This window comes from Anser brachyrhynchus (genome assembly GCF_964034855.1).
Source record: "Anser brachyrhynchus genome assembly, chromosome: 5".
Classification (NCBI taxonomy): Eukaryota; Metazoa; Chordata; class Aves; order Anseriformes; family Anatidae; genus Anser; species Anser brachyrhynchus.
Window position 1 is genome coordinate 15359965 of NC_137699.1, and position 14123 is coordinate 15374087.

A 14123-nucleotide genomic window follows, 5' to 3' on the forward strand; every position below is an offset into this window, starting at 1 on the left:
TTATTATTATTATTATTAACATATAATTTGTCTCATGCCACTTATTGCTACTCAGAGAGATGAATCTTTTCTTTCTTTTTATAGCCACAGTCAGGTAAGAATATGGCTGTCACATGTTTACTGGCAGAAGATATTAAAGAAAAAAAAGCAAAATAAATAATATTCTACAAAATAACAACGTCTTCACAGCAGATTTCTACATGGTACTGTTACTCAGACAAAATAAAATGACACAAACTTAGTATGAATGTTGCATACCTTTCACCCAATGAATTTACCAGCATTCTATTTTTATTTTATTTTTTTTTTGGTGGCTCTAAACACCAACCTTTCTTCAAAGGTGCAAAGGTGTTGTTTTCTTTTTAATGGAAAAATTGATATCAATTTTCTTAAATTAACTCATGCAAAATTATTTAAAAAACACAATGATAAACATTTTTTTTGTATATATAATAACAAACTGTTTGTTTTGTTGCAAATACTTAAAAGAAACTAGAACTAGAAAATGGGTCATTTTGGTGCTTCTCTTAGAAGGTGTCCTCATTTAGAAAACCAGAAACCCTTAGCTTTTAGTATTGGGATGAAACTGAAGAAGATGCAGAGAGAGAACAGAACACCATATGAGTCTTAGAATTAAATATTTTTAAACTTAAGCGCACTTGCATAATATGCATGTATTTCCCAAAATGTCATGTCAAGAAAAACAGTTATGTCAAGATAAGTTGATTGGATTTGTTATTTTTAAAAAATGTGTCCATTTATCTATAGTTTTAGCTATTGTATGTTGTGAGACCAAGTTTTCTTAAATACCTGTTTACTGCACTCAAACATCTTGTTTGTTACCTTGCTCTAAATAGCAAAATGCAATGAATTAACAGGACTGTTTTTGTCCCTTAAAAGTATCTGAATGTCCCTTAAAAGTACCAGTTAAAAAGTTAAGTATTTAATTTTGTCATGTCACAGCAATCCCTGATGGACTTGCATTTTGCCTATCTCAAACTCTGTAGTCCAGGTCACTTTATTTATTTGTGCTGACGCTAATATACCAGATTCACTTTTTGTGAGGCTGGCTTCAAGGAGCACTCCTGCACAGCTCTGCTGCATCATGGGAAATGAGATCTAGAAAGAGGATCTTATCCCTATGGGCTGAAAGAAAAATCTTAATAAGAAGGGGTGAAAAGAAATAAATTCACTTGCATAGACACATAGAGAATACAATTTCTCACTGCCTAAAGAGAAAACTTCTGTTCCCAGACATTCATGGGAGTGGGGGCCCCTTTAATTTTTAGAAGAAGTGTTCTGTGAAAAGTGACATTTCAGGTGTATACACACACCTCGTTCAAGTAAAAGCCAGCACATTTTATTTTGTCCTGTTTTCCAAAAAGATGTTAAAATTATTTCTAGTTTGTAATTTATTTTTGCTATGATTTCTATAAGAAATTACACCTATATGAGTTTTAAGGGAAAGCTAACACTGGGGATTCAAGTAAGATTTTCTTCTATATTTAAAATTTGAATTAGTACTTGCATTTAATATATTTGTGTATTAGTCTAGTTCTATCAAATATATCAGCAGATGACTTGGAACACAGTCATCCAAGCTTTGCTGGAGTTAGTGTCTCATAGAAGCAAAATTTGGGGCCACATTTTAGCCACTCAATTCCAAAGGAAGCTCTAGTTAAAAAAAAATTGTTTTATGACTCCTCTACTTAATTATTTGAATTGATTTACTAAAGCTTTGATTTCAAGAGCACAATCAAAACACAGTAGGCAATGGTGTACAACTTATTCAAAATCAAATCACATCTTTTTGTTCTTGATTAATAGTAGAAATATATAAATGAACAATTTATTCCAAGCCTTGCAACTGAGCAATTCTTCTGCCAAAAAGAAAGAAAAGAAAGTGTAAAGAGACTTTCTTTCCTTTATTTATTTATTTATTTTTTTCCCTGAGGTCTATTCACTCACTAAAGTTTTTGTTGGTGGTTTTTGCCTTTTTTTTTTTTTTTTTTTAAGTTTGGTTTGGTTTTCTGTATTTTATTTTGTTGTGATTTTGGTAAAAACATGCAATATGTTAGATTAGGAATTAAGAAGCAGGTATTAACCTAAGGGAATTTGTAGGAAGAACATTTCCTGACAATCAAAATCCAACAAGTCTTTTTTTTTCTGCTCTATGCATGAAAGACAGAATAGGAGGAACAGAAGGAAATTACTTTCATCTTGTCCATTCTGTTAAGAACATCAAAACATATGAGGTTTTATGTCTAGAATTACTTGAAAAGAGTTTGCATTAGGATAAGTTTTCTCAGGTTATGAGATGTATTAGTTCATCCTAAAGAAAACATTAAAACTCAGAAACTTATTCACAGACTTCTTCTTCTATTAGTGTTCTTCCCTCCTCTACTCTCATCTTCCGTGTTATTCTGCTAAATTTACACTTGAAACTCCAGGCAATGTGACAGTTTCTGAAGCAGCTGTAGTTGGTTGCATAATTCACAACCACAAGAACTACCTGAGGTCAGAAGTTGCTTTGATCTTCTTGATTCCAAGGAAGCATCATGTCACCTGAGCAGAGGAAAAAGTGGCAACTACAGTACAGAAGACTCACAGGGGGACTGTTCAGTTTTGAGTACCAGGGCTTTTAATGAACTACTTGTGACATTTTCATATATGGATTTCAAGAAGAATTTCATTTTGTGAATGTTAAAAATATCCCTGAATCTATAACTGAGCTTCTTTGATATCATATGTGGGTTTCAGGGAAAAAAAAAAAACAGTGTTCCCTGGGGATTGGAGAGGGAGGAAAGGAGGTGGGATCAAACCCACAAATAGTGACTTGGGGAAAATTTTGAATCCCTGGAAATCTGTTAAGTACAAGGATTCTTGCTGATTTTGCTCCATCTCTCTACCATTATTACACAGGCATCTGCAGAAGCCAGAATAATCCTGATGGTGGTACTTGGTGGTAGTTCTGTCAAAACTGATGCTAAAGATTTCTTGCTTGGGTTGGGAGCTAAATGTGCTGTTCATTTTATTATTATTATAGTTATTCCAAGAAATGCTACACAGAATTACATTGTTTGCATTATCTGTGAATTCACAGTAGACTACAGCAATGATCACCCTCCAGATACAAACTTAATTTTATCCAGGAGATTTCACTTAGAGTTATGTAGAAGGAAAGATGTTTTATCCCCACAACAGCCAAAATCCTGCAAGAGATGGTGAAAAGCTGAAATAATATAGTGTGATATATATATATATATATATAAATATATATATATATATTTTGGCATGAGTTAGATTTGGGGTGAAATTTGCTAAGTGAACACCTTGTAGTTTGGCCTGTTAGGCCAACACAGGGGCCTATTATTGAGATCAACTTTCTCCAAATGTGAGGGTAACAACTGACATCTATATAGAAGAGGAAGATCTTATTATATTTTCTCATCCATTCAGGTGCTGAAAGCAACAATGTCAGGGTTACCCCTCCCAGATTCTCTACCCCTAAGCATATTTACATCAAGCCTATAGGTATCCTGGAAATCTAACTAAGATGTTAGCCAAACTCTCTCTCCCTTTAGTGGGATGCCTAATTTTTCCAATCCTGTCACTTGTCAATATTCTCTTTTTTTCTAGACAGGCCTGTAGTAGGAAAACAGTTTCTTGACACATCATGGGTTAACTAACATAATCTTCAGTTTTCCTCCTGCAAAGCTGACTGCCCCTAATTGATTTATTGATTTATTCATAATGAGAAAACAGTGTGCATAAAGCAGATGCTAAACATAACGAGCCATAGCTTTAAACCCAAACGGGATCAGTAGCATGGCTAACAGAAAATTATTGCTGTAATTTAATAAGTTTTTAAAGGTGCTATGGTGCTAGGAATTGGTTCTTTTGTTAATAAACTCTGCAGTGCATGAAGATAACAGGGCCAGCTTCTTTCCCTGAAGTATTCTTCAGCAGCAAGAGGAGAAGGATTTAAGGATTTTATTTTTTATTTTTTGGTAAAAGAATGAGAGTGATGAAGCCCACGCAGGATTTACTATCTGCTCAAAGGAAACTACTAAACTTATTGATAATAGACACTGTGGCACCTCAGCAATGCAATGACTGTCAGCAATGCTGAATGTCCTACTGAATATATCCTATTTCAGAATCTCTGCTCTGTAAGTGGATCTGGTTGCACTTATAGCACATGAAACTGGATTTCTACAGTAGTCACAAGAATCTCTTCTGTACCATTGGGGTAAAATGTCTGTTTACCAAGAGTATGTTTTCATACAATATTGCTTCCCTGTTTGAGCAAATTATATTATTTTTCTTCTTATAAAAAAGAACTGATTTTATTAGAGGTTGGGATAACCTCCCAGAAGGACTCAGATGCAGGGGTTCGTTTGACCTTAACACAGGGATTAGATACAGAACTGGACACAGTTGATTTCCACTTAAAATATAGGAGCCAAATCTTTGGGGTTTATTTTGGCTCATCTTTAATGCTATTGCCCTTTCATAAAAATAAATAAATAAATGAAACCATTTCCTTTTCAGCCACAGGCAGTGCACGGAAAAGAATAAAAATAGGCTACACTCTGGTAATGCTCAGCTGGGAAGTACAACACAGAGATAGGTGGGAAACCCAGGAAGTGCCTGCAAGACAGAGGTGTTGAACTGGGCTGGAGCTCACAGCCTGGTCACAGACAGTAAAGGCTGAAGAGCTCCTACAGTGCTGAACCAAGGCTACACAGGGCAAAAGTGAATACTGAAGAACAGTTGTAGTTTGACTCTTGAATAAGCTGCTCATTTTTACTCTTTCTTTTTGAGCTCCACAACCGCCCCCCCCCCCCCCTCTTTTTTTTTCCTCTGTGTCTCTTCTGTTTAAATTTGAGAACAGGACATGTAAAGCCCCTACTCTATTTTCCCATCCTCCTTCTACAGGAAATTTTAGTAAGTTACTAAGATGCACACATATGGTTCTTTCTGCTCACTTTAGACATTCATTGACTGCTGTGGAAATACAGCTGTGCTCTTGAGCCCCACAGATAGTATGATTTTAAGAAGAAATTTAAATAGATCTGAATTCAGCTGGGTATGTTGGATCTCTTGATACTTTCTGAAATATACAGATATAGCAAAGGACTTTCTTGCAATATTTGGAATTAAAAGTAAATGATTTCATTTAAAAATTACAAATTGCAGTATCTGTAGCGTTGGCCTGTATAGAAGTCCTTGTAGTATGTATACTTTTGTACTTTTGACAGTATTTGACCTGTGTGTTAAAACAACATGTATAGACAACATTATGAACTCTAAGCATATTCTATAAAATAGAAAAGAGGGGGGAAAAATAAAATAAAAAAATAAAAAGCAGAGCCAAGAACAAAAGAGAAAGTCAGAAGGAAAAATGTATTCTAAATAAAGATTACATTAACTATAATATTTATAGTTTATATATGTGTAATGTAATTCTACATACACCTGTATGGATTAGTTATTTATAATAATTAATATATAGTAATTTATAAATATTTATAATAATAATAATAACAATAACAATAATAACGGTGTAATCTGAAGACAAGGCTAGAAAGAGTGTTTTGGAAAGCTAGAAAAGAACTCAAATTTCCTATGTTTAAATCCAACACCTTAATTGCAATAGCATCCCAAGTCTTGGAGAACTGCCATCTAATTAGAGCAGTAGTACCTACAGAAACTGGGCCATTTAACTTTTTCTTTTTAGTAGAACAGTTTTATAATAATAACAGTTTTATAATAATATGGGAAAACTCTAAAGATACTGTAGGATCTCTGACCACTCTAATTTTATTTTGTCAGAGAAGGATGCCACTAAAAGATCTCAGGGAATACTGTGTAGGAAGAAATGTAATTATGAGCATAGGAGCATATCATATTTTTGTGGTATAATGAGATAAACTGATTTTAGTATTATCTGTTATTTGCAACTAACTCTAGACTTTACACTACCTCAGCTGACTGACATAATTGGGATCCTGCGTTCTGTATATGAAAATATATTTCTTCACATCACTGAAGCTGCAAGAAGTGGGGGAGTAACATATAACACCTTTGGGCTCAAAGGAAGAAATAACAGACTGAGATTTGAGTTGGTACTTTTAAAGTCAGCTACTTCCTCTAGCACTGCATTAATTTGAACAGAAATCCAAGATGTATTGAGAGACCAGTAAACTCTTCTTCAGTAACACCATTCTACTGACTACCATTAGAATATGATAATCCAAGGAGAAGACATTTTCCTTACAATTGTTGCAAAAGACGTAGACACTCATTTTTCTGTAAATAAACTATTATAGTTGTGAGGGAATATGACTCTTAAGCCCTTGAAATGTTTAATGTACGATCACATTTCAGTAATAGCATTTTTATGTCTTGTTTCCACTATATGTCATTGTGAAAGACAGAAATTTGGAGGTGAAAATCTACAGGTTTTCTAAGGAGGAAAAGTAAGATGATCATAAAAATCTCTTATGGTCTTAGAGACCTACAGAGATTGATTTGTTCCCAGAAGGCATCAATAACCTTAGCACTCTGGTTAATAATGAGTAGCTGTCAAAGTTCTGTTTTGAGAAAAATAATTTATATTACATCATGATCACAGTACTCTAAATATAAATATGGCTAATTTTGCTTGGGCCAGTAATCTTGCTTGGATGCCCTACTTTTAAGCTTGACCATTCTTCTCTTTGTTTTGTCATTCCTACTTTGACTAGTTTATACTGTTACAAGTTGTTAGTTGTTAGTGTGTATCGCAGCACACTAACACATCTGTATGCCTCCACTGTCAGTACTGCAAGAATGGTCCCGTGAGCTACATCAGTAATTATCACTTCACAGCAAAGTTCAGGTGTGGATCATAGATCAACAGTGTGCAGGAGGTACTGACCTAAACAATCTGACATAGTCTGATTGCCAGTGTAATGAATGCGTTGGATCAGACATTAATGGAAACAATATGTTAAGAACGATGGCTTAGACTATGATGCCTAGACTGTTCTCCACTTTCTGATTATGCTGTAGGGAAACTATGCCTTGAAGTACTGTGTCATACTAAAGAATTGACAAGAATATGAGGATACAAAGCAGTTAATTTATGATTTTGGAAATACCAGATATGAGTAACAATCTGCAGTTTCTTGAAGTCTTTCTTCTCCAGGAGAATTTACATTTGTGGAGGCCACATTTGAAAAATGAAACATATAAAAAAGAATCAGAAGAAACAAAATGCAAAATGAGCAATATCTAATTTTACAGGGAAAAGCAACAGTGTATAATAGAAGCAAATAACAGAAAGCATTCCCCCCCCCTTTTTTTTTTTTGCTTTTATTAGTTTTTACTCTTAAAATGTAGCAGCTTTCTACTTCTATAAAGCCCTGTATTTATTCTATCAATATTTATATAAAATAATAAAAAAGTATAGACTGGAATTCAAAAATTGTGCTTTCACAATTAGTGATAAATACACACTATGGCATTTTCTACGTAAAATGTTGGTTTAGTGAATCACTTAGTCAAGCTGTAAAATTATTTCTTAAAAAGGGTAGAATGAAAAGAAAATGTAAGTTTTTGCCTAACAATCTTCTTATTATTTTAGCTACACCTTTCTTATTTTCTTTTTAGTATGATAACATAAATTATGACATTATCTTGGTAGGCAATTAATTCAGGACCTAGAATCATCCTCCCATGATCCTAGGCTGATAACTATTTCTTATGAACAGGGAAGCCTCCTTCCCCCTTATTTATGTCAAAATAAAACGAAACACCAGGACTGTATCTTCTGAGATATCTGTCATGAAAGGAGAGATAGATATGTAAATTCTTTTGCTCTTGCACCAGTCTGCTTATACCCAGAAGCAGGAAATTTGATTATCTTGATCTGATCATGCATAAAATACATTTTTTATTAGGTCTGGAATTATCCAATCCTATTAAACTTATTTTGTAAAAAAATGTGAACATCTGTTATTGAATCCCTCCAGCAAAGAATTCCACAGATTATGATCAGATGTTCCATACTTTTTCCTTCTTCCTAATTATTCAAATAAAAACAACAACAATAATAATAATGAAAAATCCTACTCTTATTTACTGGTTTATTTGCATTGATTCCAATTTTCTTTCTTAGATCAGAAAACACAACCACAAATACAAGAGAGTGCACACTTCTACAGACTGCATGCTAACTGACTCTAGGTGGCATATTTGCTAAGGAACTTGTCAATGACCCTTCTCAGTGTTACCAAGGTAGGAGCAAATCATGATTTTTTATTTTTATTTTTCCTCCAGATGAAGTTTGCCATCAATTCAGTACTGCTAAGAATAAAGGTTTAATTTGATTCTGCCACACATACAATAAAGTCTATACAATAGTATATTTATAAATGAAATAATCCTTAGGTGCTTGTCATAATTCTTTAGATGCACATATGAATAAATTCTTAAAAACAGATTATAGAAATTCTGTTAGTACTTAAGGCAAAACAAACACAACTATCTCAAAGTGAATCGCATACAAAAATGGAAGATACTTATATTTGTTTACCTTTACAGAGACACTTTTGGTTAATTTTATTTATTAAGTTTCTGTCCTGACTTTTATCAGAATATGTAATTTTAATAGCGGTAAAGGATTATCAAATGGTAGAAACACCGTGATGTATCAGACTACCAAAATTTAAAGCTCCTCCAGGGAGATAAATAGGATCTAGACAGTAAAATGCAATTATTATTTGCAGATCTCCAATTACCTAGAAAATTACAAGTTACAGTATGCAACAGGCATGATTAATTGGTAAATTCACTTCCAATTGAGTATGACTTGAACATGACCCTCTCCAATCTGATTCATCCTTTCTAGCACTTTTTCACAGTATTCATGCCTTTGAGCATACTCTATTTAAACACATAGGCCATGTGCCAGTTTTAGATATCTTCCTTGTCACAAAAGCAACAAAAAGCCAGAAGTTTAAGTTTGCCTTAACTATTTAAGTTATTCTAGTTCCATTTTAATCAAAGCCTAGAGCTCATAGCTTATCAATCCAGTGAGCCACGCAGAACCTAAAATTCACAAGCTGAAGTCTTTACTTTTCATGTAGGAGACTGCTATTGGTCTCTTCAGTTAAATAAGTTTATTGTTATAATAACTCATGTAGCAAATTCTATTAAAATAGTTTTTTAAAAAACTATTATGTAAGGAAGTCCGTTTCCTTCATTAAATCAGGTGCATATTAGTACAGCAGAGACTGCATGACTATCAGGAAGAACAAGACCCATGAAATAACTCATTTATCTAGGAAGCAGAGTGGTTCTTTGTTTGGTTGGTTGGTTTGATTCTTTTTTGTTTTGTTTCATTCTTCAAATATCAATTAATTCTTCCTGGATCAAACTAATCTTTGCAAGTAATGCTTATTTGTTGTCCCCTCCTCCCTTCCCACCTTTTTTTTTAATCTTAAAATGGAGTGAAAATTTCATGTTCAAAAGGATCTGAGAACAAAAGAACAAAAGTTAACCAATTAATTTTTCATACATGTTTACCCACAATGTGGCCAGAATTCACTCACCCAAAGCAAGTAGTTGATCAAGGCTCAGACTTGATTTAGTTCCCAGTTCCTAGGGAAACAGCAAGGTGAACTTAATCTAGATATTAGTTCTCTACCAAGGCAATTACAGTTCTCATGAATACATCTGCCACCCTCCTTCCACTGCTCCAACCTGTTAAGTAAAGTAATTAAGAATACCACTGTGAATTAAGTGAAGCATAATTATTTAACATCTCTGCAGAGTACTGTTTATCAAACTGGCTTCAAATTCAGGAAATATAAAGACAAATTCATGCTCTTAAATGCAGATTCTTATATCTGATTGCTCATGACTTTGACTTGATCAAGAGAATCAGAATCTCAGCTTTAGCCTTTAAGCTTTTTGTCAGGCTAGGTCCCTGCAGGTTCCAGGGACCCTGCTTGTCTCTGCTTGTTTTTTGGGTTCTAGAAGATGGCTTTTATTGTAATTCCTTTTAGTGAGAGTCCAGATTCTAGTTTGAGACAAGAATATTTGAGGAAAATTATCAGCTGAGGGGATCATGCCTGGGACATACAAAGTCATTTGTAAAACTAACTTGATTCAACTGATTTATTTATTTATCAAAGTGTGATAACCTTCCCATATTTTGTTGTTTTTCCAAGGTGGAGGTCACAATTTTGGTTTCTTGTAAAACTTGCTGCTGAGCTCTTATTTACCCAATCATGTAAATTTTGTAATACGTTTCAGTACATACAATGGCTAATTGCAGGTTTTAAACAGAAAGTGTCAAGGAGCTATCCAATTGTAATCGAGGGACAGTGCAGTCAGCCTCCACAAAATGATATAGTAAATAATTCTTAGATTAGCATGGAAATAATTTCTTCCTCTCCTAAACAGATATACAAGTTCACATCCTGAATTAGTCAGACAACCATTGACTCAAAGGAGTATGGTTTGCAAGAGCGTCTTACATCTTGCAGATGTGAGAAGGAAATATGTATTTCAAAAGTGCCTTGCAATACATCTAATAGACCTTCAGGTAGGAAAAATATTACTTAGGAATGCTACATTCTTTTTAGTTCCTTATTTATATAACTCACCTCACAAACAAATATTACAAATTGCATAAAAATATATTCATCCCTGTTTTGGAAAGCACCAAACAAGAAAACACTTTGTCCCTCCTGAAATACCACTTAGAAGAAGTTTTATCTAAGTGTTCACAGATAAGACAACTTTAAAAAACATGATTGTTTTGCTGCCTTAGTGATATCAATAGCTGCATATATGATTTTGGATCACTGACTATAAGAAATACAATCAATTATGATGATTTTTTTCCTTTAAAAGGGAGATGTTCCCCAATTTGTAAGGGAAGCAGAAAATCTAATACCTCTTCTGACAAAGATTACTAGGTAATACACCAAGCTGGGAGATGCACAAATCTGGTGGTCTTCTATGACGGGGTTACAGCATTCGTGGATAGGGGAAGAGCAACTGACATCATCTACCTGGACTTGTGCAAAGCTTTTGACACTGTCCTCCATGATATCCTTGTCTCTAAATTGGAGAGACATGGATTTGACAGATGGACTACTCAGTGGGTAAGGAATTGGCTGGATAGTTGCACTCACAGTTGCGGTCAACACCTCAATGTCTAGGTGGAGATCAGTAACAAGTGGTGTTCCTCAGGGGTCAGTATTTATGACCCCATCAGCAGCCCTGATGGAAAATATCTGGGGGTTTTGGTTGACCAGAAGCTTGACGTGAGCTGGCAATGTGCACTTGCAGCCCAGAAAGCCAACCATATCCTGGGCTGTATCAAAAGAAGTGTGGCCAGCAGGTTAAGGGAGGTGATTCTCCCCCTCTACTCTGCTCTCATGAGACCCCACCTGGAGTACTGCCTTCAGCTCTGGGGTCCTCAACACAAGAAGGACACAGAATTATTAGAATGAGTCCAGGCCACAAGGATGACCAAAAGGCTGGAGCACCTCTCCTACAAAGACAGGCTGAGAGAGTTGGGGTTGTTCAGCCTGGAGAAGAGAAGGCTCCAGGGAGACCTCATAGCAGCCTTTCAGTACCTAAAGGGGGCCTATAAGCAAGCTGAGGAGGGATTCTCTGTCAGGGAGTGTAGTGATAGGAAAAGGAGTAATGGTTTTAAACTAGAAGAGGGTAGATTTAGATTAGATATGAGGAAGAAATTCTTTACTATGAGGGTCGTGAGGCACTGGAACAGGTTGCCCAGAGAAGTTGTGGATGCCCCATCGAAGTGTTCAAGGCCAGGTTGGATGGGGCTTTGAGCAACCTGGTCTAATGGAAGGTGTCCCTACCCATGGCAGGGGGGTTGGAATTAGGTGATCTCTAAGGTCCCTTCCAACACAAACCATTCTATGATTCTATGCTTAATGTCATTACATTTGAGAAGCTGTCCACCTAAAATTCACACACGGAAAAGAGGAAAGGACACACTGAATTAGGCGAGAATCACATTTCTATTACTGACTTTCAACAGTTGTTTAGCAACAGGTCGTAACTACTCTTATCTATCAATGGTTTGTTAAATTTTCAGTTAATAATTTTTTGTATATATTTGCCAGCTCCTTCCGAGACCATTTACAATGGGTTCTGCAGCATCTTGTTCCTGTAAGAACTAAATGTATTATTATTATTTATTATTATTATTGTTAAAGTTGACGCTGCTGCCTTCTAATGGGACATCCTTAAACAAAGCAATAGTAATAAAGTTTTATGTATGTTTTTGATGCTATTGATGATTTTAAAAATTCCAGCTAGGAGGAAAGTATTTGATAAAGTGTTTCTTTTGTAAACCTTAAATTAAAAGACCAAAATAAAATATATACAGAACTATTTTCAAGGCTATTACTAAACATTAATTAATGAATTAATTAAAGGTAGATTTTATCTCTTTCCTGTAACAAAATTATTTATTGAAATACTGTGGCTGCCATAACTGAGGACTGTCAGAAAAAATACCCTAGTAACCTTTACCTCCCAATAAAAAGATAGCACTTTGGGGATTTACTCAATGTTTGGGATACTTTTATTATTTTTTTAAATGTAGCGGTACAAAACAAATGTATCTGTTCTTAACCAAAGGGTGCCTTTGTCAAGCTGTTTTCACAGAATTTGAAGCAAGTTGTTCCATTTATAAACGATTTGATGCATATATTACAGCTGGAATATCTAGATACAGCCTGTTGACTCTGTGCTTTTTCCTTCTAACAGTTTCACTGAGGATTAGGGGAGTATTCATAGGTGAAAGTGCCTTAACCTTATATGCTTTTGTCCGTCCACTGAGATTTGCCTGTCAGACAGGAGGACTGCTAAATTGAAGCAATCTTGAGCATCACTTTACTGTTGAATAGTTAAAGGAGAAATAAGCATAATGTTGTTGAACAAATAATTTTTTGCTATGAGACACAATACAGTTTAGTGGTATTACAGGATATTCAGTCACTCCATGACAAGAAAGGAAAATTATGTAAACTACATTTATAAAATTATTTATGTACTGGACCAAAAGGGATTTAATGGTACCCAACTTCATAAAATATAGCCTGGTAATTTCCAAAGAGTGGAATAAGCGCTGAGTAAGTATTTTACTTGGTTTTACTTAGCAATATCGCCACAAGACATAGATTATTCATAAATAAATAAATAAAAACTGTATAATAGAAATGCACAAAATACCTATAAGCAAAAATTACTTTCAGCCATAGAGAGTCTCCATTATTCTCATCATTAGAGTAAATTTTCAAAACTGAACTTAATAATAATATTTTCTCTCAGTTTATAGCATAGTATAGCTGGAAAGTGTTTTGCACTCATTTTCCTATCAATCCTTGTACTTGCATTAAATTGCTAGGAAATTATTCCAACATTTTTTAACTTCATCTATGTCTTTCCCATTTCCCCAAATCCAAATACACAGATTAGAAAGGTCGCATTTTAGCTGAGCTAACCATTTTGCTGATAATGATTATTTGAACTGTTTTGTGGAAGTCATTCCAGATTATTGAAGCAATATATGGGGGCTGAGCCAAAACTGATTTTTTAAAACAAATGGTAAAGGGTCAATATGTTTTGTAATAGAAGAATCTTGCAAACCACCTTCTTAGAACAAATGTTATTTATAAAAATGTTATAATACAATCGTCACATGGAACTATGCAAATATTTTATTACAAGGCAAATAATGTATAAGCATGCCCAAACACAGCCCCACCTGAAATAGTTCTCTACCATCCATGGATCTGTTGATGAGTCAGTTCTAATATTGCAAAGCCTGGTAAGTTGTGGAATAGTTTATGTTTCTGTGAATAATTCACTGAAGTACTTCTCTTCATATCTGTGCAAACTATACCTCTACATATTATATATCTCCATTTTTCTCCCTAACTTGGTATCATGACATTCTTCTGATTCTCCAAGGTTCAGCTCTGCTCACTTCCCCCTTTGTCCTAGGATTTTTTTTCCCCATCTTACTGCATAGCTTGTCTATCCTTAGGTGACAAAGATATAAAGAAAGCCTTCCTTCCTTT

The 14123-nt window shown here is 34.6% G+C and overlaps 1 protein-coding gene across 15 annotated transcripts in view; it reads right to left on the reverse strand.

The window, feature by feature from the left end:
• Positions 1–14123, reverse strand: part of LOC308196095 (uncharacterized protein) — a 434993-nt gene that overhangs the window by 106773 nt on the left and 314097 nt on the right. For 3 of the 15 annotated variants that reach the window (XR_013952069.1, XR_013952076.1, XM_080594630.1), the window contains one exon: positions 9603–9651. The exons of the other annotated variants lie outside the window; for them this stretch is intronic. Coding sequence is in view for 1 of the 3 variants with exons in the window: in XM_080594630.1 (XP_080450756.1) it covers positions 9603–9651 (49 nt within the window). In the remaining 2 variants the exon portion in view is untranslated. The remainder of the gene's footprint in view (positions 1–9602; positions 9652–14123) is intronic. 15 annotated transcript variants of the gene reach the window in all.